This window comes from Ruditapes philippinarum, unplaced genomic scaffold, assembly GCF_026571515.1.
Source record: "Ruditapes philippinarum isolate M1 unplaced genomic scaffold, ASM2657151v2 ctg3361_1_1_1_1, whole genome shotgun sequence".
Classification (NCBI taxonomy): domain Eukaryota; kingdom Metazoa; phylum Mollusca; class Bivalvia; order Venerida; family Veneridae; genus Ruditapes; species Ruditapes philippinarum.
The window spans coordinates 39551-63690 of NW_026859734.1; the positions used below are offsets into that span (position 1 = coordinate 39551).

General features: G+C 32.9%; 1 protein-coding gene across 1 annotated transcript in view; it reads right to left on the reverse strand.

Moving 5' to 3' along the window:
• LOC132757707 (inactive tyrosine-protein kinase 7-like) overlaps window positions 1–14539 on the reverse strand; it is a 32453-nt gene extending 17914 nt beyond the window's left edge. The window contains exons 1-4 of the mRNA XM_060749063.1: window positions 13651–14539; window positions 11650–11770; window positions 2912–3039; window positions 2373–2484 (exon numbers count right to left, since the gene is read on the reverse strand). Coding sequence (XP_060605046.1) covers window positions 2373–2484; window positions 2912–3039; window positions 11650–11770; window positions 13651–13787 — 498 coding nt within the window. The 5' untranslated portion in view covers window positions 13788–14539. The remainder of the gene's footprint in view (window positions 1–2372; window positions 2485–2911; window positions 3040–11649; window positions 11771–13650) is intronic.
• Window positions 14540–24140: the final 9601 nt, after the last annotated feature.

Consider the following 24140-nt stretch of genomic DNA (forward strand, 5'->3'; position numbering starts at 1 on the left):
ACAGATATAATTTTATAGGTATACAGCATTGTTTTGTTCATTACAAAAATCAACAAGAGCTGTCGGTAGGACAGCACGCTCGACTATTCTAAGTGCTTGATAATAAAAGAGCCTTGATAATGTTAAATTTTTTAAGTTCACAAAAGGGCTAATTTTTTTTTATAAATTCATGTTATAGGCCTAAGAGAGAGTCTAATTATACAGTAATGTCACAAGGGTGTTTTATTGAGTATAATAATACTAATTACCTATGAATAAATAAATTTGACAGAAAAGGTACAAAGGCTTGTTATTAAGATGTTTTATCAAGTAAATCACTGCTTTATTATTATGAATGCATAAAATTGTCCCAAAAAAGGCACAAACCTTTCAGTAGTTATTGAGATAACAGCTTACAAGCAAAACTTTACCATGAATTTCTAAGTTGAAAAAGGGGAGAAAAATCAGCCTAAATGCAAGATAGAATTATGGATCTTTGTCAGTGACCTACAATTATGACCCTAAATGCATATGTGAAGTTTTAAATAAATATCTTTAATAGTTATTGAGATATGTAAAACTTGCATGTAAACATTAACCAAAAGACTAAGTAGAAAAGGGGATATGAATCAGCCTTAATGCAAGATAGAGTTATGGAACTTGGTCAGTGACATACAATCATGACCCTCCAATTATGACCCTAAGTGCATGTGTAAAGTTTCAAGTAAATATCTTTGAAGACCTTTAATCTTTTACCAAAATTTCTAAGTTTCAAAGGGGCAAATAATTCTGCAAATATTTTAGGCAGAGTTATGCAATTTTGCAAACAGATGTACATTGTCACTATAAATAAGTATTTTAAATTTCAAGCAATCATTGAGATATTTGACTTTACAAAAAAACTTTAACCAAAATTTCTAAGTTCCAAAGGGGCATAATTCTGTCAATATTGTAGGCAGAGTTATCCAACTTGTCAATCTGATGTACCTTGTCACTATAAATAAGTATTGTAAGTTTCAATTGAATATCTCAAGCAATAATTGAGATATTTGACTTTACAAAAAACATTAACCAAAATTTCTAAGTTAAAAGGGGCGTAATTCTGTCAATATTGTAGGCAGAGTTATCCAACTTGTCAATCTGATGTACCTTGTTACTATAAATAAGTATTGTAAGTTTCAATTGAATATCTCAAGCAATCATTGAGATATTTGACTTTACAAAAAACTTTAACCAAAATTTCTAAGTTAAAAAGGGGCATAATTCTGTCAATATTGTAGGCAGAGTTATCCAACTTGTCAATCTGATGTACCTTGTTACTATAAATAAGTATTGTAAGTTTCAATTGAATATCTCAAGTAATAATTGAGATATTTGACTTTACAAAAAACTTTAACCAACGCAGACGCCGACGCGGACGCTGACGCCGATGCCGGGGCGACTACAATAGCTCTCATATTCTTCGAATAGTCGAGCTAAAAATAGAAAAATCGAAATTGGGTTTTGGTGAACAAATAATGATTTTGGTTTGAAATAAGACTTTTTTTAAACTTGTGCATTTTCTACCATCATTTTTAACATTTCTTAACATTTTTATATAAAGTGAATACATGTCATAAGTTTCTGTCGCTTGCAATTCATATTATTTTCCCTTCAAGTTGATGGTTATTTTATAATGATGATTTCTGGCAGAAAATTGTTAATGGGACTTAAGGTACTCACAGTATAGGACAAGTCTAAATGCTCTGTGTCTAAATGCTCTGTGTCTAAATGCTCTGATATACATTGCTAAAGTGAATCTACCTAGGTTTTTGCAGAATAATAATTCCATTTGCCTAAAATGACCCAAAATTGAAAAGCATTGCAATACTTTACACTCAAATCAGGATAAGAATAGCACAAAAATACATTTTTACATTTTACATTTTACATTTATTTCTGAGTATATTTTTCTTAATATTCATTTGCATATCTTTCTGTTTAAAGTGCCGTAGTTGATCTATGTAAGAAATTCAACTTTGATGCTTGGGAAATGGACAAAAGTCCTCCCGGACACAAGCTTTCCTGTCCTTAAATTACGGGAGGGATTTTGTCGGCTAGGGCTTTAATGTCCTACACTCTTGATGTTTTTAGGCTTTTGAACCTCCCTTTCGGAGACTTAGTGGTGGCATGACTGAGTGGTCAAGACATCAGACTACTGATCTAATGATCGCTAGCAGCATAGGTTTAAACCATGTCAAGCACAAGTTGTTGTTTCCTTGAGCAAAACACTTTGTATACTTATTGCTCAGTACTGGTTGGTTCCAGGAAAGGATTCGAAAGTGTGTCTATAAGCTTATAGCTTCCTAGACAATCGAACTGAAATAATTTCTGTATAAACTAAGGAGACTTACCACATTTCCTAGACCTTTCATATCTTTGAGCACAGTGAACCTTGCCTGATCTGGTAGTAATCTCTCCCTGTCACAGATTAGTCTAACATACGTCTGTTTACCTTTCATGGACCTGAAAATATAGAAATTCAAGAAACACTTTTACTTCACTGACTTAAATATGTGTTTAAACAATGTATAATTATATTAGTATGGGTATAAATATGGTTCAAATTTAATGCCAATTATATACTCTGTTCTGTTCTGTTAAATTAAACAAACAATGCTAGACTTTGAAAATGAAAATAAAAATTTGAGTCGCATCATGACAAAACCCACATAATGGGTTTGCGACCAGCATGGATCCAGACCAGCCTGCGCATCCGTGCAGTCTGATCAGGATCCATGTTGTTCGCTTAAAAACCCTATTACAAGTAGAGAAACTGATAGCGAACAGCATGGATCCTGATCAGACTGCGAAGATGCGCAGGCTGGTCTGGATCCATGCTGGTCGCAAACACATTATGTTGGTTTTGTCATGACCCGGCACATTTTTTTACCTAAATCCATCATAATAGATCAACACATTTGTATTATTGCCATCATTCTGAGCAACAAATTCAGCATCGCCATGGAAACCCAAAGTGTAATAATACTCTCTCTTGTTTTGCCGACCATACTTACATAACTGAAATATTAAACAAAATAAATTACGCTGATATAATATTGAGTTACTGATAAATAAAAAAAATCTGCAGGAAATTAACAATTTAACCATGCATTTAAACATAGTAACAGTAATTGTCACAACCTTGCGTAAGCGACATTGTATAAAAAAGCTAATCAAAGGCAAATTACCGCTCTATTAACGATGGTTAAAAATTTGACAAGGGGGCTAATATCCAGGGTTTAAAAAACCAAAGGAGTGCAAATTGTAAAGGCTCCTTCTGTCTTTGTAAATATACACAACTGTATAGGTTAAATTAGTTTAAAAGAAATTTTTTGACAGGTTTGGCCCACATAAATGATTGTTTTCCTGTAAAACCCTAGTGGCCCGAGCCCCAAAGGGCTTATAATAAAGCCCCATATAAACCCTTAATGGCAACCCAAGGCCCCCAAGGGGTTAGTATTTAAGGCCTGGATACAAACCTATCTAAAAATCTTTTAACGAAATTTATAATACACAAACTTCCCTTATTTAGAGGAAAAAGTGAGATTTTTTTTACAAAAAGAATAAACCCTGAATTAAAAAACTATATAAAAATCATGAAATTTGCCAAAAAACCTACAAAAATGCAGTAATATAAAAAAAAATGGGGAAATTTTTGGGTTTTATTCTATAAAATTTTTGTGGGGAAAACCCTTTAGGGGTAATCACTTTAAAGGGTTCCCGCAGGGGAAAGAAAAAAAACAAAAGTGAATATTTTAAATATGACAATTTACTCATTAATATGAAAATTTAGGGTAATAAAATGGAAAAACCAGGGTAATAAAAAATTTTAATTTTTTAAGTAATCAAATGGAGTAAATTTTAAAAAAAAGGGATTTTTAAAAAATTCAATTTTAAAAGTTTTAAAATGACAAACAGTTTTAAACCGTATATACAATGTGGGTCAATATATAATATAACAATTTTAGTGTCCATAATTTAGTTCATTCTTAATTTTTTTTTGGATATAATCTAGTTTTAAACCTCAGAACTTGTAAATGTATCTTGACTTACTTTATACATATTTAAAGTCAATTAATTGTATAATCTTAAAATATAGACATTTAACAAGAGCTGTCAGTAGGACAGCACGCTCGACTAAATTTCTTAGTGCTTGATAGTAAAAAAGCCTTGATAATGTAACATTTTAGTTCACAAAAGGGCCAATTTTTTTTTACAAATCCATGTTACAGTTATATGCCTTGGAGAGAGTCCAATAATGCTCTCAAAGAAGTGTATAGAATTTCAACTTGTTTCAAAGCAAGATGTCAATAAAATATGAAAATATCTGAGGTGGTACACAAACTTTAACGTAAATTCTAAGTCAAAAAAGGGGCTTTATTCTGTCAAAATGCTTAATAGAGTTACCTCCTCCTGTCTGCAGGTTGGGGTCATGATGGTGAACATTAGTGTGCAAAGTGTCAAAGCCATGTGTCAATGGACTTTGAAAATATTTTAGGTAGTACGCAATCTTTAACGTAAATTCTAAGTCGAAAAAGGGCATAATTCAGTCAAAATGCTTAATAGAGTTACCTCCTCCTATCAATGGACTTTAAAAAAATTTGAGGTGTCATAAACGGTTACGCTTACGCCGACACTGAGCCGACGCTCAGGTGACTAGGATAGCTCTACTTATTCTTATCAAATAGTCAAGCTAAAAAAACATATAAATTCTGATTATCCCTGAAATAGCGGTTAAATTTTACATAGATTTTATAATGTAATAAAGCCTAAATTTTAAGAATTTTTTGTAATATTTGTTATATGAACAGCTAATGAAACCAAATATGACATAAAAGATTTAATTTGTTATTTTGATACTTAATGTTAAAATATAAACAAGTTAGAATCTGATCCTTGACATGGATGACAATTTAAAAAATATTGCAGTATAGTTTAGCTCAGGAACAGTCGAAATCTTTAATCTTTTTGTAAGGTTTATGACCGCTTTTGAACTTATTTTGACCCAGCTTATCATTTTTAATGTAAATATTTTGAAGTTAGACCTGCACTTTAATGGCTGAGTATTAGTTAGATCAAATTCAATTATTAACAAGGCTGTCATTTAGTTTAGGTCAGACTTGTAACTTAAGTTCAATAATTGGCAAGACTGTCATCAGCTAAGGTCAGACTACTTAAGTTCAATAATTGGCAAGACTGTCATTAGCTAAGGTCAGACTACTTAAGTTCAATAATTGGCAAGACTGTCATCAGCTAAGGTCAGACTACTCAAGTTCAATAATTGGCAACACTGTCATTAGTTAAGGTCAGACTACTCAAGTTCAATAATTGACAAGACTGTCATTAGCTAAGGTCAGACTTACTCAGGTTCAATAATTTGCAACACTGTAATTAGCTAAGGTCAGGCTACTCAAGTTCAATAATTGGCAAGACTGTCATTAGCTAAGATCAGAGTACTCAAGTTCAATAATTGGCAACACTGTCATTAGCTAAGGTCAGACTACTTAAGTTCAATAGTTGGCAAGACTGTCATTAGCTAAGATCAGACTACTCAAGTTCATTAGCTAAGGTCAGACTACTCAAGTACAATAATTGGCAAGACTGTCATTAGCTAAGGTCAGACTACTCAAGTTCAATAATTGGCAAGACTGTCATTAGCTAAGGTCAGACTACTCAAGTTCAATAATTGGCAAGACTGTCATTAGCTAAGATCAGACTACTCAAGTACAATAATTGGCAACACTGTCATTAGCTAAGATCAGACTACTCAAGTTCAATAATTGGCAAGACTTTCATTAGCTAAGGTCAGACTACTCAAGTTCAATAATTGGCAAGACTGTCATTAGCTAAGATCAGACTACTCAAGTTAATAATTGGTAAGACTGTCATCAGCTAAGGTCAGACTACTCAAGTTCAATAATGGCAACACTGTCATTAGCTAAGGTCAGACTACTCAAGTACAATAATTGGCAAGACTGTCATTAGCTAAGATCAGACTACTCAAGTTCAATAATTGGTAAGACTGTCATCAGCTAAGGTCAGAACTACTCAAGTTCAATAATTGGCAAGACTGTCATCAGCTAAGGTCAGACTACTGAAGTTCAATAATTGGCAACACTGTCATTAGCTAGATCAGACTACTCAAGTTCAATATATTGGCAAGACTGTCATGAGCTAAGGTCAGACTACTGAAGTTCAATAATTGGCAACACTGTCATTAGCTAAGGTCAGACTACTGAAGTTCAATAATTGGCAACACTGTCATTAGCTAAGGTCAGACTACTCAAGTAGCAATAATTGGCAAGACTGTCATTAGCTAAGATCAGACTACTCAAGTTCAATAATTGGCAAGACTGTCATCAGCTAAGGTCAGACTACTCAAGTTCAATAATTGGCAAGACTGTCATTAGCTAAGGTCAGACTACTGAAGTTCAATAATTGGCAACACTGTCATTAGCTAAGATCAGACTACTCAAGTTCAATAATTGGCAAAGACTGTCATTAGCTAAGGTCAGACTACTGAAGTTCAATAATTGGCAACACTGTCATTAGCTAAGGTCAGACTACTCAAGTTCAATAATTGGCAACACTGTCATTAGCTAAGGTCAGACTACTCAAGTACAATGAATTGGCAAGACTTTCATTAGCTAAGGTCAGACTACTCAAGTACAATAATTGGCAAAGACTTTCATTAGCTAAGGTCAGACTACTCAAGTAATAATCATTGGCAACACTGTCATTAGCTAAGGTCAGACTACATCAAGTACAATAATTGGCAAGACTGTCATTAGCTAAGGTCAGAACTACTCAAGTACAATAATGGGCAACACTGTCATTAGCTAAGGTCAGACTACTCAAGTACAATAGATTGGCAAGACTGTCATTAGCTAAGATCAGACTACTCAAGTTCAATAATTGGTAAGACTGTCATTCAGCTAAGGTAAGACTACTCAAGTTCAATAATTGGCAAGACTGTCCATTAGCTAAGGTCAGACTACTGAAGTTCAATAATTGGCAACAACTGTCATTAGCTAAGATCAGACTTACTCAAGTTCAATAATTGGCAAGCACTGTCATTAGCTAAGGTCAGACTACTGAAAGTTCAATAATTGGCAACACTGTCATTAGCTAAGGTCAGACTAACTGAAGTTCAATAATTAGGCAACACTGTCATTAGCTAAGGTCAGACTACTCAAGTACAATAATTGGCAAGACTTTCATTAGCTAAGGTCAGACTACTCAAGTACAATAATTGGCAAGACTTTCATTAGCTAAGGTCAGACTACTCAAGTATAATCATTGGCAACACTGTCATTAGCTAAGGTCAGACTACTCAAGTACAATCATTGGCAAAACTATCATTAGCTAAGGTCAGACTACTCAAGTACAAAAATTGACAACACTGTCATTAGCAAAGGTCAGACTACTCAAGTACAATAATTGGCAAGACTGTCATTAGCTAAGGTCAGACTACTCAAGTTCAATAATTGGCAAGACTGTCATTAGCTAAGGTCAGACTACTCAAGTTCAATAATTGCAACCACTGTCATTAGCTAAGGTCAGACTAACTCAAGTTCAATAATTGGCAACACTGTCATCTAGCTAAGGTCAGACTACTCAAGTTCAATAATTGGCTTAAAGACTGTCATTAGCTAAGAATCAGACTACTCAAGTTCAATAATTGGCAAGACTGTCAATCAGCTATGGTCAGACTACTCAAGTTCAATAATTGCAAGACTGTCATTAGCTAAAGTCAGACTACTCAAGTTCAATAATTGGCAAGCACTACGTCATTAGCTAAGATCAGACTACTCAAGTCAATTATTGCAAGACTGTTCATCAGCTATGGTCAGACTACTCAAGTTCAATAATTGGCAAGCACGCGTCATCAGCTAAAGTCAGACTTACTTCAAGTTCAATAATTGGCAAGAGACGTCATTTAGCTAAAGTCAGACTACTCAAGTTCAATAATTGGCAACACTGTCATCAGCTAAGGTCAGACTACTCAAGTTCAATAATTGGCAACACTGTCATCAGCTAAGATCAGACTACTCAAGTACAATAATTGACAAGACTGTCATCAGCTATGGTCAGACTACTCAAGTTCAATAATTGGCAATACCGTCATTAGCTAAAGTCAGACTACTCAAGTTCAATAATTGGCAAGACCGTCATTAGCTAAGATCAGACTACTCAAGTACAATAATTGACAAGACTGTCATTAGTTAAGGTCAGACTACTCAAGTTCAATAATTGGCAACACTGTCATTAGCTAAGGTCAGGCTACTCAAGTACAATAATTGTCAAGACCGTCATTAGTTAAGGTCAGACTACTCAAGTTCAATAATTGGCAAGACCGTCATTAGTAAAGGTCAGACTACTCAAGTACAATAATTGGCAACACTGTCATTAGCTAAGGTCAGACTACTCAAGTTCAATAATTGGCAACACTGTCATTAGCTAAGGTCAGACTACTCAAGTACCAATCATTGGCAAGACTTGTCAATGGTTAAGGTTAGACTACTGAAAGTTCAATAATTGGCAAGACTTCGTCATTAGCTAAGGTCAGACTACTCAAGTTTAATAATCTGGCAAGACTGTCATTAGCTAAGGTTCAGACTACTCAAGTACAATAATTGGCAACACTGTCATTTTACCTAAGGTCAGGACTTCTCAAGTTCAATAATTGGCAAGACTGTCATTAGCTAAGGTCAGACTACTCAAGTACAATAATTGGCAACACTGTCATTAGCTAAGATCAGACTACTCAAGTACAATAATTGGCAAGATTGTCATTAGCTAAGGTCAGACTACTTAAGTTCAATAACTGGCAAGACTGTCATTAGCTAAGGTCAGACTACTTAAGTTCAATAATTGGCAAGACTGTCATCAGCTAAGGTCAGCCTACTTAAGTTCAATAATTGGCAAGACTGTCATTAGCTAAGGTCAGACTACTCAAGTACAATAATTGGCAACACTGTCATTAGCTAAGGTCAGACTACTCAAGTACAATCATTGGCAAGACTGTCAATGGTTAAGGTTAGACTACTGAAGTTCAATTAAACAATATTTCGAGATCTAAACATTTAGAAAATAATGACATCTCTAGATTTTAGCCATTAGCACAAATTTGTACCATTTGAATATCAATAGATTTTAGTAGTTAACAAAAAATTTATTACCTCTAGAATTTAGTAATTTATAAAAGTCAATAAATCTTTAAGATTTAGTAGTTCATAAAAATCTTGATATCGGCAGATTTAATACATTTGCAAAAATCAGGCAGTTGCTAGCTTAAAGCAGCATGTCCATACATGTGAACCCTCCCACTTTAAGCAGGAGACACCCACTTTCTGCAGCCATAGCTTCAAAGACTTTTCTTAAAATAAGGGGTATTTAGAAATCTCCCTCTTTTTGATATCAGAACATTCTTCTTTGTTTATTCCAAATTCTATAATCTCCCTCTTTTTGAAGAAAAATCTCCCACTTGATCATTGAAAAAAGTTCACATGTATAATGCATGTCTCCAAAAGTGAATAGAAAATCTATTTATAAATTGTAAGAATTTCAAAATTTTCTCTTCAACTATATAAGATAGCTAGTGGAAAGAAATCAATTTTTTTTTTTTTTAAATGTGCATATTTTGACAGACTGCTTTAAAAACATACACATCACTAGCTTTTCTTGGAGACCTAGATATACTTTTTTTTAAATTATTAAAATGAATTCCTTGCATCAAAGTTGTGTTTAGTACCACATGACAGTGGTTGAAAACTCCTATTATTGTTTTTTTAACATATAGGAAAATTAATAATTCATATTACATCAAATACATAGTGACAAAATCAAGATTTAGAATATAATTAGAGTTATCAGGTTATACCAGCCTAAATTTTGACATTTTTAAATTATTTGAAATAATTAAGATCCAGGGTCCTGGGCATCCCCAGTCCTTGGATCTTCTATATCACTGTTATGACAAAATGCCTTTAAAATCTATTAAATAAAATGTATATTTGTCAATTCCAGCACATGACTTGTACTTATCATATTATTTTTTTATATCATAAGCTGTTTTGAAAAAAAATCATATTTCAACGTCTATTATATAGATGTTGAAATAATTTTATGATTTTTTTTTTCAAAACAGCTTATATTAAGATTTTTTTGACATCATATTTGCAAGCACTCATATCTGTGTATAATACATGTATACCTTAAACCTGCTATATTGGCTGCTTATTGGTTTTATTAATGGGTTTGACCTTCTTTGAATTTTAAAAAAAGTTTATGAATTTCTGTATTAAAATTCAACAAGGGCCATCAGTGATGACACATGTCGCCCTATGATAGCCATAAATTGGCAAAAAATCATTCAACCTAAAAATTTGAGCTGTTGATCAATCCAGTGTAAAGTTTCATTGAAATTGCATAAGTGGTATAACAGGAGTTACAATAAGTCTAGACAAATTTTAAAATTAAAATCATGAAAGGGCAAAAATTCTGACAAAAATTAATGAACGGAAAAATGTTGATGTGATGCACAACAACTACTAGACACTGTATTGATCATTCCCCTAAAATTTTGATGAAATTACACCAGTAGTTTCTGAGGAAACTTCTGCGTAGCTGGCAACACAAAAAACACCTTTTTTATTCAAGGGCAATAACTCAGCCAAAAATAATTCAAGCAAAAAAACTTGTGTATAATGCACAAGTACTTGACCTACAAGTCAATCCTGTAAAGTTTCATTGAAATTGCATTAATGGCATATGAGAAGTATTCCAGACATCTAGATTTGGTATTGATCATTCCTGTAAAGTTTGGATGAAATTGCACCAGTAGTTTTTGAGAAGTAGTCCGGGTTTTTGTGTATCTGGCAACACACAGAAAAAAAACACTTTTTTTATTAAAGGGCAATAACTCGGCCAAAAATCATTCAACAGGAAAACCAGTATGCAATATGTGCAAGGACTTGAGCTACATATCAATCCATTAAAGTTTTATTGAAATTGTAGTAGTGGTATAAGAGGAGTAATCCACACAAACTTTAAAAATAAAAATTATAAAAGGGCCATAACTCGGACAAAAATCATTGAACCTGAAAATGCTAATGATATGCACATCTAGACTTGGTACTGATTATTCCTGTAAACTTTAGATGAAATTGCACCAGTAGTTTATGAGGAGTTGTCTGGACAAGATTTTTGACAGACAGACAGACAGAAATGGAATAAGGGGCCATTTCTTTTGTTATTTTCTTTTGTTTAATAGAGGGCCGATGACCCCTTACTCTATTGTTACGTATAACTCTATTGTTCTCTTTTGTTCTGTTTACAGTTAGATGGCCCCCTATCCCTATTCGGTAGTGTGGTCACACGGTTGAAGTGATCCCTATATGTCGCCACTTCTCCGTAAAGGCGACACAAAATTTATACTGGTAGCAATAGCTTAAATCACCTTCTAGCTAAAGAGGCTTAAGTGAACAGATTTTATAGTATTGCTAACCCTGTTTACTGCTCTACAATGTCAAAATTATAGCGACATTAAATGTTATGGATTTTAGCCAGAACTACTTCAGTTCCAGCAGATACAAAGAGAAAATAAAAATCATCGAATAAACTTACCGATACAGCCAAGCATTTATCACCAAACCCGTCATTGGCTCGCTCCGGTTTGCTGAACTTAAAACAAGGGTTGTAAGTATAATTCCATTGGTTAGGCTCTTCACCATATTTCCCATTTAGACTGAAATTATATACATTATTTTATCATTTTATCAATATCAATTGACAGCCTCATCCGCCTGGTTGAGAAAACACCCCTAAACGTCATGTTCTATTTTCCGATTCACTTATTTTGAATTCTTTATCATGTTTATGATATTCAATTCCATATCTCTTGAAATAAATAAATAACTTATGAAATTTGCTTATTGTTACATATTTGTATTCAAGAGTAATTTCCCTTTTTTTATATTTAACGTCAATGTCAATATTAACATCTTTTGACATCATTTATAAAATAACGCTAAGGGTCATTTTCTCAAGCTGGCGTTCAATTTATTTATATATATCATAAAAACAACTTATATAATGGCAAATGCTTTCATATATAAAAAAAGAAGCTAATTTATATTTTTATTTTATAAATTTTGACATAATCATGAACAGAATAATGCCAAGACTGTACCATTTTTATAAATCTATCATGATCATTGTGTCAGATCTCCTGAATTATATCATGGATACTTTTCACTATTTCATACTGCTTGCTGTCATCAATTTTAGAATTTTTGATACAAAAATCCCTCACATTTAAACCATGGAATGTCCCATTAATTGGCAAAAGGGCAAGTCCACTTTGAAATGTAGGTTTGCTTATACCTACTGAATTTTCGTAATCGAAGGGAACAGTGGCCAAGTGGTTAATGATGAAAGATGAAAATATGACAACATTACACAGTCATATGAATGATATAAACAACAACAAAGAATGATAAAAAATCATGTAAAAACATCATCTAAAGTACAGACAGAATAGCGCAGTATCTTCTTCAAGACTTATGGAATAATTCCTCAGTCACTAAAGATAATTATTTCCACAAACCTGTACATGCTCTCTAATAATATACTAACAATATACTGGCTGAATTTTAGTAGTAATAAATAAAACCTGACAATAATACATTACTAGTTACCTGCAAAAAATGTTTTTTATCACATGCTCTGCAAAAACATAAGCCTTATAAAATAGAGAAAGTCGTCATTAATATAATATGAACAAGATAGATGTGGTAATTTTACTAATTTATAACATTAGTACTTGTAAAGTCTGCCAAAATTGTTAACAATTGGATAATAAGGAGGTGGCCTTTTGTGAGAGGTTACTATAAAATACATGATGTATTTAGTCAGGGTGGTTTGTTTTGTAGTTTTGAATCAAATTTCTATCAAGACTTCAGTTATCAATAAAATTTTTAATTTATATGGATTCTTTCCCAAAAATTTTGCACAGGGCCTGGCTCTAAAAAAAGAATAGATGGGGTAATAAAATTAAAACATTAGAACTTAGGTAAGTCTGCAAAATTGTAAACAATTGGATTGTAATAAGGACGTGGCCTTTTGTGAGAGGTTACTACATACATGATGTATCAAGTCTGGGTTGTTTGTTTTGCAGAAAATGTAATAGGGCTTCTTTCCCATAGGGTAGGGCCTTTCTGATTTGTGGAACACTAGCATCACATTTTTTCTTGAAATTGTGAAATTTCAAAGCATTTTTTAAGGCATTTTTTCTTTAAATTGTGAGAGCAATAGCAATATGTATATACTTTGTTAAAACTTAATTTATAACTCCTTTATTTCCATGGTTAAACAAAAAACATTAGCTTGCAATACATATGTCAACTTACTCTGGCATCATAATTATGTAAAAAAATCTATTTTAACATACCGTAATTGGAAAAAATTGCTTCAAATAAAGCCTTGAAATTTTTTTGTAACACTAATTTACTTTCAGTTGTGAAGCTAGCATTTTTGGAAATGTTAAGAGGTCCTTCTTCAAGTTGTAAAAGCGGCTCACATTTATATGGATAGAAAAAATGTCTTGTGCAGTATTAGTGTCATTACCTGTGTTTGATATATTGTAAGCTGATTATTTTCCCGTCAATTTTTGCCGAACATGGAGTCAGCTGTGAAATCTCCGTTCCTCCAACAAATAAACAACACCACCATACAGTTAACAGTATATTAGAATATAACTCCATAACACCTTTCAGAATCAGTAGCACAGAAAAATTAATTCATCATAATATAAATGTTAATATCATTCAACCTTTCTGCTCTATCTATATCTTGCAAATTTATTCCAAACAATGTTATAATGTTTTTGCAATATTTCAAATTGATAAACAATTAAGATACCAGTTTGTCATCAATTACGATATCATTATTGCAATTCCTTTCAAGCAAAAATTGTGTTTTCTATTTAAAAATACAAAGCAACTAAACTATCCTTTACTTTCAATACATTTTCATACATAAGGGTATCATGAAACAAGATTAAAGTGTACGCAGATTTTAATATAATATAAATATCCATGTAGTGTAATGTTATAAACATTTATTGTTCAATATTAGGTTAACTTAAAAAGATGTTATAATAACTAGCTATACATAAATAATTCCAGATAAAAGTAATCTTAATACTTTTATAATTATAGCTTTAAAAAATTTAAACAATTCAAATGTGATGTTTCTATTATCTATCTCTGCAGAACACAATTCATGAACTTGCACACAAAATTAAATTAAAACTTCATAAGAAAATGGTCCTCTGATTAGATCATAAATTTTGCAGACACAGTCAACAGTCTGTTTGATTATAATTCACTTAGAACAGTGCTTTACTCCATTTTCTCTGCACACAATATAAATCATTAATTGAGTCGAGAGGTTAACCATAAATAACAATCCTGTGTTAAAGTTTTATAAAACATGCATCCGACTACTGTCAGCTGATAACTAGAAGTGCATATTCATTGTACATAAATTAGTACAACATGACCTACTTAGATAGCAGGATAGCTTAGTGTGACTGTAAGTGTTACCTCCCTTGATTTAGGCCAAAATATAAATAAAATTTCAATGAGGATATGGCCATCTCAACATCTGGTTTTTAAACACCAAGAACTTTGTTCATATTTATTTATTGTGGTCAGTAAAGGGTGTGGGGTGGGTGGAAAAAAAGGGATTGGGGTGGCTCGGGGTTGTCATGGCCACTGTTATAATCAATCTGTGCATAAATCAACTGAATGGTTAAGTCCAGCATGTTAACAAAAAATTAAGAATTATTTAATTAGTCCTCAATAGAGAGATTATTTATCACCATACAATACCTTTACAAACATATTAGATCACACGATAATAAAGTGTCATGGTAAAAAACTGTTTACTAATAGCAGAAGAAAACATGTTAGTCATGGTAATCAGAGGGTACCTGGCTTGAGACCCTATCAGGCTCCAAATTTTTCTCACCCAGTGTGACACATGTGCCCAACAATGGGCTTTGCTGGTTTATAGTTCCAAAGTCCATGAAAGACTTCTCTGTATCCTTGAGAAATTTGTGGAACAATTTCAATAATTTGATGAAAATTTGTCACGGTACAGAAAATTTGTCATGGTACAGACCTATATTCACTAATAAGGGGACTGATTGCTTCGTTGGTTACGAACAATGCTGCTGTAATCTCAAGGTCCCCGGTTTGAGTTCAAGTCAGGCTGCCCTATAATCTGGCACCCATCAGGGGACAGTGAATCTTTAAAGCTCTGAGTCAATTCACGTTGTCCCCCTTTTTCCAGCAGAAATTTCAGGACAATACACCTGGTCTTTTCAGTGACATTAGAAAATTCAATATCAATTCAAATGTAATTTTACTTATGCCAAGGAGTATCTTTTTGGAAACTGTAATAGAGCACTACGGTATCTATAATAAAAATCTATTGAACAATAAAAACACTAGCATTTTAGGCTTAAATGGACCAACCATTAATTAAAAAGACATCATTTTTATCTCAATTCATGGACAAGATTTTAAATAATGAAAATATCATGTCATATCAAAATCAGTAATATTGCATTTTGTACAATGTGCATCCGAGTAATTTGCTACAAAATAAGTTTCAGTTGTATTTAATCCTTGTTTAATATTACAAAAGGTAACTATACTACTATGTAAAACTTGACTGTAAGCAACACAATACATGTATTAAGTATCAAAAACAGACAAAAGAATTAGAGCAGGCATGAGTGCTTTGAAACTTCAAAGAATATAGATTGTATTGAGTTATATAAGTAAAGTATTACTTTCTATGTAACAGCTTGAATAATAAATAAAATTTTATAAGAGTCTCACACCAGTGGCATAAAGACCAGGGTCGAAGGTTATAAAAAAATTCTCTTAGCTCAAACTCAGATCTCAGGTATCTGATTGGTCAAAAAATGCCACAGAATATACACTGACCAATGGAAATCATGAGATTTGAGACAGAACTCAGAAAAAAAGTTTTATAACCTTGAGGCCAGATTTGACTGGACTCTTTTGTTTCTATGCAATTTAGCTAAAAATGCTTCTTTTCATCCTTTATTGTCATAACTTATACTTCTTTTACAATATGTCATTAGAAATTCAACTGAGTCACAGGATAATCTTGCATGAGGGTATACAGCAGTTAAACATTAGGCTCTGAAAAGAAAGTTATGTTCAAATTTCCACAACTCCCAACTAAACATTTTAAATTCAATATACTTTGCAAGAAGAAATGTCAATAAAAAAAATCCTTTTCATAATGCTTAATTAATTTTTAATCATCATTTCATCCACAGGCTTTGTTATTTTCTGTATTACAGTTACGCAAGATTACAAATTTGAACTACGCTTATTAATTGTAAAAGTTTCATGACACAGTCCCTTAAGGCTGAAATGTTAATTAACTAGTTTAAGCCAGGTTAGGTGGCAAATGGAAAAATACCTATGCAACTAGTGCAGACCAAGATCAGCCAGCATGTCTGTGTTATCTTATCATGGTCTGCACTGTTCACTATTCAGTCAATAAATATTGTTAAATTTTTGCCAAAAAATCATGGTTTTGTTAAAAGAATGAAAAATGGAAAAGTCCATTGAAGATAATGTAGCTTTGTTAGGGAAAAGGCTAATTAAGTCGCAAAAATTATATTATTTTTATTTCTCAAAAGTTTTTAATCTTTCCTGTTTTGTCATATTTTCTGAAATGTTATTAGTTGTTCATTTATCTGAATGATCTTGAATTTTATTTTTGGTCTTAATGGTTATACAAAAGTAATACTAATTTAGTATTTTGCATAGAAGAACTAGAAATGTATCCATAGGACATGGGTGCCCCCACACTCCACTGTTTTGTCAATGTTATGATTTAGGTCAAATATTTTTTAGGCAACATGTGCCACAAGTTGAAAACTAAAAATCGTTTACTAAGCCAAGGGCAAAAACTTAACAAATACTGAATAAATCCACAAGCAAACCCCAAGGTGTGCTGACCAACATTCTTGTAAACCTTCAGACCTACAGGTCAAATATTTTATGAGTTATGCATGAACAAGTTGAAAATTGCAAATTTATACCAAGTCAAGGGCAATAACTCTAACAAAACTGAAAAAAAAAACATCCACATGGCAAACCCCAGGTGCATAGCTTCACAGTGATGTTGATCATTATTCCTGTAAAGTTGGTTGATTCTAACTTGGGCACTCGAGGAACAAATAACCGGCATAATGGAGCAATTTTCACTAAGTAAAGGGCAATAAAGCTGACAAAACAGAATAAATCCACAAGTGAAACCCCAGGTGCTCAACTTCATATGCTGAGCAACAATCCTGTAAAGTTTCATGACACTAGATTAAATACTTTTTGAGTTATGTGCGCCAAAAGTTGAAAATCTTAAATTTTCAAGAAGTCAAGGGCAATAACTCTTAAAAAACTAAACATATCCACAAGAAAATACCGAGGTGCACAACTACAAATGCTGTTCATCATTACTGTAAAGTTTCATGACACTAGGTCAAATTTGTTTGAGTTATGAGCGACACAAGTTGAAAATTCTAAATTTTTACTAAGTCAAGGGCAATAACTCTAAAAATTCTAAATAAATGTGATATCCACCTGAAGTTACCCCGGTGCACATCTGCACATACTGATCAACATTTTTCTTTAAGTTTCATGATTCTATGTCAAATGCTTTTTGAGCTATGTGCGACACAATAGAGAACAGATGGACGGACGGACAAGGGTATATCTAAATGCCCCACCCCCCTAAAGTGGGGGCACACAAACAAATCATTTAACGACTATTATTTTGCTACTTTTTATGACAAATTATTTCATATTCTTCTTTCTCTTCACCTGCCCAGAGTCAAACAAGTTCCTTATGCATTATCATAAAAATGGCATGATCTGTGGCAAAATCATAAATCCTGATGTGCTGATACTTCACAGTAAACTTAAACAAGAGCTGTCGGTAGGACAGCATGCTCGACTATTCTTAGTGCTTGATAGTAAAAAAAATGCCTGATACAGTTACCTCCTCCTGTTTACAGGTTGGGGTCATGATGGTGAACAAGTGTGCAAAGTTTCAAAGCCATATGTCAATGGACTTTGAAAATATTTGAACTATTACAAAAACTTTAACGTAAATTCTAAGTCGAAAAAGGGGCATAATTCTGTCCAAATGCTTGATAGAGTTACCTCCTCCTGTCTACAGGTTGGGGTCATGATGTTGAACAAGTGTGCAAAGTTTCAAAGCCATATGTCAATGGACTTTGAAAATATTTGAACTATTACAAAAACTTTAACGTAAATTCTAAGTCGAAAAAGGGGCATAATTCTGTCAAAATGCTTAATAGAGTTACCTCCTGCTGTCTACAGGTTGGGGTCATGATGTTGAACAAGTGTGCAAAGTTTCAAAGCCATATGTCTATGGACTTTGAAAATATTTGAACTATTACAAAAACTTTAACGTAAATTCTAAGTCGAAAAAGGGGCATAATTCTGTCAAAATGCTTGATAGAGTTACCTCCTCCTGTCTACAGGTTGGGGTCATGATGGTGAACAAGTGTGCAAAGTTTCAAAGCCATATGTCAATGGACTTTGAAAATATTTGAACTATTACAAAAACTTTAACGTAAATTCTAAGTCGAAAAAGGGGCATAATTCTGTCAAAATACTTGATAGAGTTACCTCCTCCTTTCTACAGGTTGGGGTCATGATGGTGAACAAGTGTGCAAAGTTTCAAAGCCATATGTCAATGGACTTTGAAAATATTTGAACTATTACAAAAACTTTAACGTAAATTCTAAGTCGAAAAAGGGGCATAATTCTGTCAAAATGCTTGATAGAGTTACCTCCTCCTGTCTACAGGTTGGGGTCATGATGGTGAACAAGTGTGCAAAGTTTCAAAGCCATATGTCAATGGACTTTGAAAATATTTGAACTATTACAAAAACTTTAACATAAGTGGTTACGCCGACGCCGACGCTCGGGTGACTGCAATAGCTCTACTTATTCTTATCGAATAGTCGAGCTAAAAATCAGATTTTCTTTTGAATTATTTTTCTGATTTTAAGACAATGTTCAATTGGGATGTGTCTGTAAAATGGCAGTAAGACAATTACCTTACCTTTTAGTTATTATCATATATTTTATTTATTTATTGGGGGAGGGGTGGAGGGGTAATTCTTAGCCTCCTGGCCACAACAGATTCAAACCATAATTCAACCAGTACACACCATGGATCAGAACTGATGACTGATCTTGGTCTGTACTGGTAGAATGATTTGAATCTGTTTGCTATAATCAGCCAGTTTATATCTTGAAATTTTCTTTAAAAATAAGAAATGGTGCAGATGGGCAATTTAGTTTAAAGTATTAAGTGGAGTTCAGGGTTAATTAACAATAGTACAGTAAAGGTCCTATGGCAAGTTTCCAGCTTTACTGGTCAAGGGGGCTTGCGGTGCCCCTATAAATAATAATAAACAGTAAATTACACTGAATTTTTATTTCAACAAAGCTCTTCACAAAAAGCATAATATACACAACTTTCTCAGCTGACAAACAACAGAATTACCTTCATGTATTCATCAGATCATAAAATCAGTAACAGTCAAACCTGTATTAAAAGTTCACCCCTTAAATAAAAACCACCCTGTAAATAGAAGCCATTCCTTGACAACCCTTCATGGAGAAAATAAACAACAGATTAACCTCGAAATAAAGACCACTTGTTTACAAAGGTTATATTCAGTCACTCCAATGGATGGACTCTGTTAACAGGTTTGACTGTAGATTTAAAAAAAACAAACCCACACATACAAATACATGTATTTTCAAGTTAGAACTACTGAAAAATTAGTCAATTTAGAGTACAAAATTTTAATATCACTGTACTAATATACATACATATTGTACTTTTAAAATCTTATTACATGTTTCACCTGAAATTCTTTTACAATGTATAAAGAAGCTAATGCATATAGAAGCTGCTACAAGGGCTGTATGTAGGACAGCATGCCCATCTTTTCTCCGTGCTTGATAGTCAAACAAGAGTCTGGATAATGAAGAATTTTCTACATTCAAAAAGGGCTTTTATTTTGTCAAAATTCATGTAAGAGTTATAGGCCTTGGACCTCCTGTTATGCTCTGAAAAAAAAAATGTGTGAACATTTTGCCGGCTGACTAACTTTAAAGTTTTTATCCTGTTACCCCCAAAATTGAAAATGACCAGTTCCAAAAACAGAAGCTGGACAAGTCCATTTAGCAGGATAAGGGTTACGGTAATGTAAAACAGCACAGGGTTTTTCATGTGCATGTGTGAAAAATTACCATTTAACATAGACATACAATTATGTATATATTAGTTCCACAACACAGGGGAAAAAAATGAAAACAGTTGGATTTCCATAATATGTAAGTTATTTTTTACAATTCAAAAATATTCATCATGTGAATAAAGTAAAGAGAAAACAATTTAAACATGATTAATACAAATATTTTCACCAATACATCAAATAAAAAGTGTTTTATTGGTCAATATAAAAAATAAATCAGATTTTATGATTCTGGTCAATATCTTGTAGTTTTTTTTGTTTGTTTTTTTCACTACATCCCATTAACAAGTTGTCTCCCTTTGAAAACTTAGGTTCAACAAATAAATGTGAAAAAACAAATGATAATAGTGATATGTTCCCCATTTCAAAGTAAGTTTGTCTCCCTTTGAAACAACTAGTCAATAATGAGTTGTTTCCCTTAGATAAACAATTTAATTATATTACATGTATTAGATACACACGTCTTTTCATAATATTCAATAAACACATTCATTCAATAATAAAAAACATACAACACTGTACAGACTGTACATAAAACAAAAATCACTGGTTACTTAAAGTAAGAGAAATATCACAAAAGTAAGAATGCAAAAGGCTATAAACATGGTACAGTTCGAGAAATAAAGGTAGAAAAACTACAAGCATGAAATAACTATAAATAAATCACAAAAAACCCTCTGAAAGACTTGAAAAATAGAAAAGAAATTGTTTAAACTATAAACATCAAAAAGATGACTTCTTTTATAAAGCAAAGAAAAAAGAAGAAGAAAAGACGTATGTAATCAAAATTAAAACCTGTCTCTCAGGTAATATTCCCTTGTTTTGTTTTATACATTACATGTTAAAGTTTGCAGATTTTACTTAAATCTGGACATTTATGTCAAAATATGAGCTTAAATCACAGAAAATAACAGAATGATTATAATATTGTGTCTTTCATACATTGTATATCTAATTCATTGCAGATTTTTCTTCCAGAAAATATTGTGACATTCATATACATGTACATAACTAATTCATTGGAGATTTTTTTTCTCCAGAAAATATTGTGACATTCATATACATAACTTATTCATTGCAGATTTGTTTTCCAGAAAATATAGTGACATTCATATATACATAGTTCAGAATTTTTTTCAAAATTTTTATATCAACATAGAAAAATGAGGTACATTGCGCTGTTTAGTTCATTAACATAGTTTATTTAGTTTATTAACTAATATAAAAGGACACATATGTGTAGTATATTTTTTCATAAACTGTTTTTCTTTTAGTAATCGGTGGGTGGGTGGAGGGGGTATTGATGTATATATAGACATACTGGCTATATGACTATGGTAAGGTCATATGAGACTTTTCAGGATTTAAACCCGTAACTTGATAAATTAAAGATAAATTAGTTACTCATGGTTATGGAGACGCTTATTCAACCTAAAGTGTAACTAGTACAAAAGATAAATTAGTTACTCATGGTAATGGAGACGCTTATTCAATCTATACTGTGACTAGTACAAAAGATAAATTAGTTACTCATGGTTATGGAGACGCTTATTCAACCTAAACTGTAACTAGTACAAAAGATAAATTAGTTACTCATGGTTATGGAGACGCTTATTCAATCTAAACTGTAACTAGTACAAAAGATAAATTAGTTACTCATGGTTATGGAGACGCTTATTCAATCTATATAACATTCAGCAAGTGTATAAAAATGCCACTTAACGAATGTCTCATCTTAAGAAATGAAAATTTTCCCATTTAATATCTGACACCCTTTAAAGCCTGACTTTGAGTAGTGATCAGACCATATTAGTCTTATGTCACGATCATGAAGGACCAAAGTTACATTAAAGGAACTCCACTATGACTAAAAAGTCAAAAACCATAAATTTTGATATTCATGCATGGATCAAGTGAAGCACATTTAACGAAATATATGCAAAAGATAATAAAGAAATATAGCCTGGAACCCCGTTGTATCGATCTATTTACCAATAAAACACAACTGCAGTTAAAAAATTTAAATCATCCTGAATCTTTATTTTGTATAATCTATTTTGATCCTTTGGTCATAATATTTACATGATAAACATCACTGATATATAGTATTAAGCTTTAGAATATACGGATATTTACAGACATGTCAAACAGGTTGCAGAATTAGGTCACGCCATTATATCGATGCATTGTGAGAATCGCTCAGTTAGTCAAAGTTTGGGAAGCATGAGCCATCTATATGTTAAATTTTTTAATCAAAAAGTCTGTTTTAGAATGTCAGCATAAATCTAGGAACTTTTTACAGACAGTAAATGTACTTTTAATAAGAACACATTATCTATAAGTCTATTTATTATCTACAAATCAAGGCCGTCGTTGATGGTCCGGCCGGTCCGGCCTTGGCCGGACCAATATTTTGGCCAAAAATGAGTGAAAAAAAAACAACAAAAAAACACGCATCGCTGATAAGCAATTTCTAATTTACTTAAGTATTCTTCAAAACGTGACAGTCTCTTGAGATCTAGCACCTGATACGCCGGGTTTTAGAACTCTACACTGTACTACAGGACCTATGGGACGAGTGTAACGCTAAGAACTCTGAGACCAGGGCGCGAATTCTGGGTGTTTCTGCTCAGATGAGGACGTTCGAGTACTTTTTCGGTGTAATGCTTGCACACGACATCCTAGCATTTACAGACAACCTCAGCAAATCTCTTCCAACAAGTTTCATTGTCAGCATCCGAGGGCCAGCGGTTAGAAAAGCAGACTCTATATAGTTTGATAGACAGGAGGTCAGACGACAGTTTTGATTCTTTTTGGATTAAAGTTCAAAGTGAGAGTGATCGCGTCGATATTAACGATCCAAGTTTTCCCCGGAAGAGAAAGGCGCCCACACGATTCGAGATGGGGCACGGTGTTGGCTACCACCCCATTACACTGCAGGACGTGATTCGGCCTAAGTACTTTGAAGCAATCGATATTGCCTTGGTCAGTGTAAAAGAGAGATTTGACCAACCGGGATATCGCGTACTTCAGAACGTGGAGGATTTACTTATTAAGGCCGCACAGCCTTTGAAGACCGAGTACACTAGAGAACTTGGTTTTTGTTTGTGATTTTTATGGTAACGATATTAACCGAGACATCTTAGAGGTGCAGCTTCAGCTGCTACGTTCACATTTTGACAAATCAGAAAATAGTACTGTTACTTTACCTGACGTTTTGAAATTTGTGTCAGAACAGTTGGTGCTAGAACGAGCACTGTTCTCTGAGGTTGTTGTGTTGTTAAAGATTTTGTAAGTAATACCTGCTACTAATGCTACCAGTGAAAGGACATTTTCGGCGTTCAGAAGAATAAAGACATACACGAGATCTACAATGTACGCTTGAACAATCTAATGGTGTTACATATTCACAAGTACAGGACAGATTTACTCAACTTACGTGTAATTGCCGATGAGCTCATTACCACCAGAGAACGACGGCGATGCTTTTTTTGGAAAATTTACATAAAATGAGACTCTGTTGTATAAGATTCTTGTGAATAAGTTACTGCTAAACAAAAAGTGGTACTGTAATATTTCTTGTAATTGTTTATTTGTAATTATCAGATAAAAATGCATCTAAAGAGTTAAAACAACATCAGTTATTGTTTATTTTTCATTTGCCAAATATCAATTACATGTATTCATCTTTTATGTACACCTA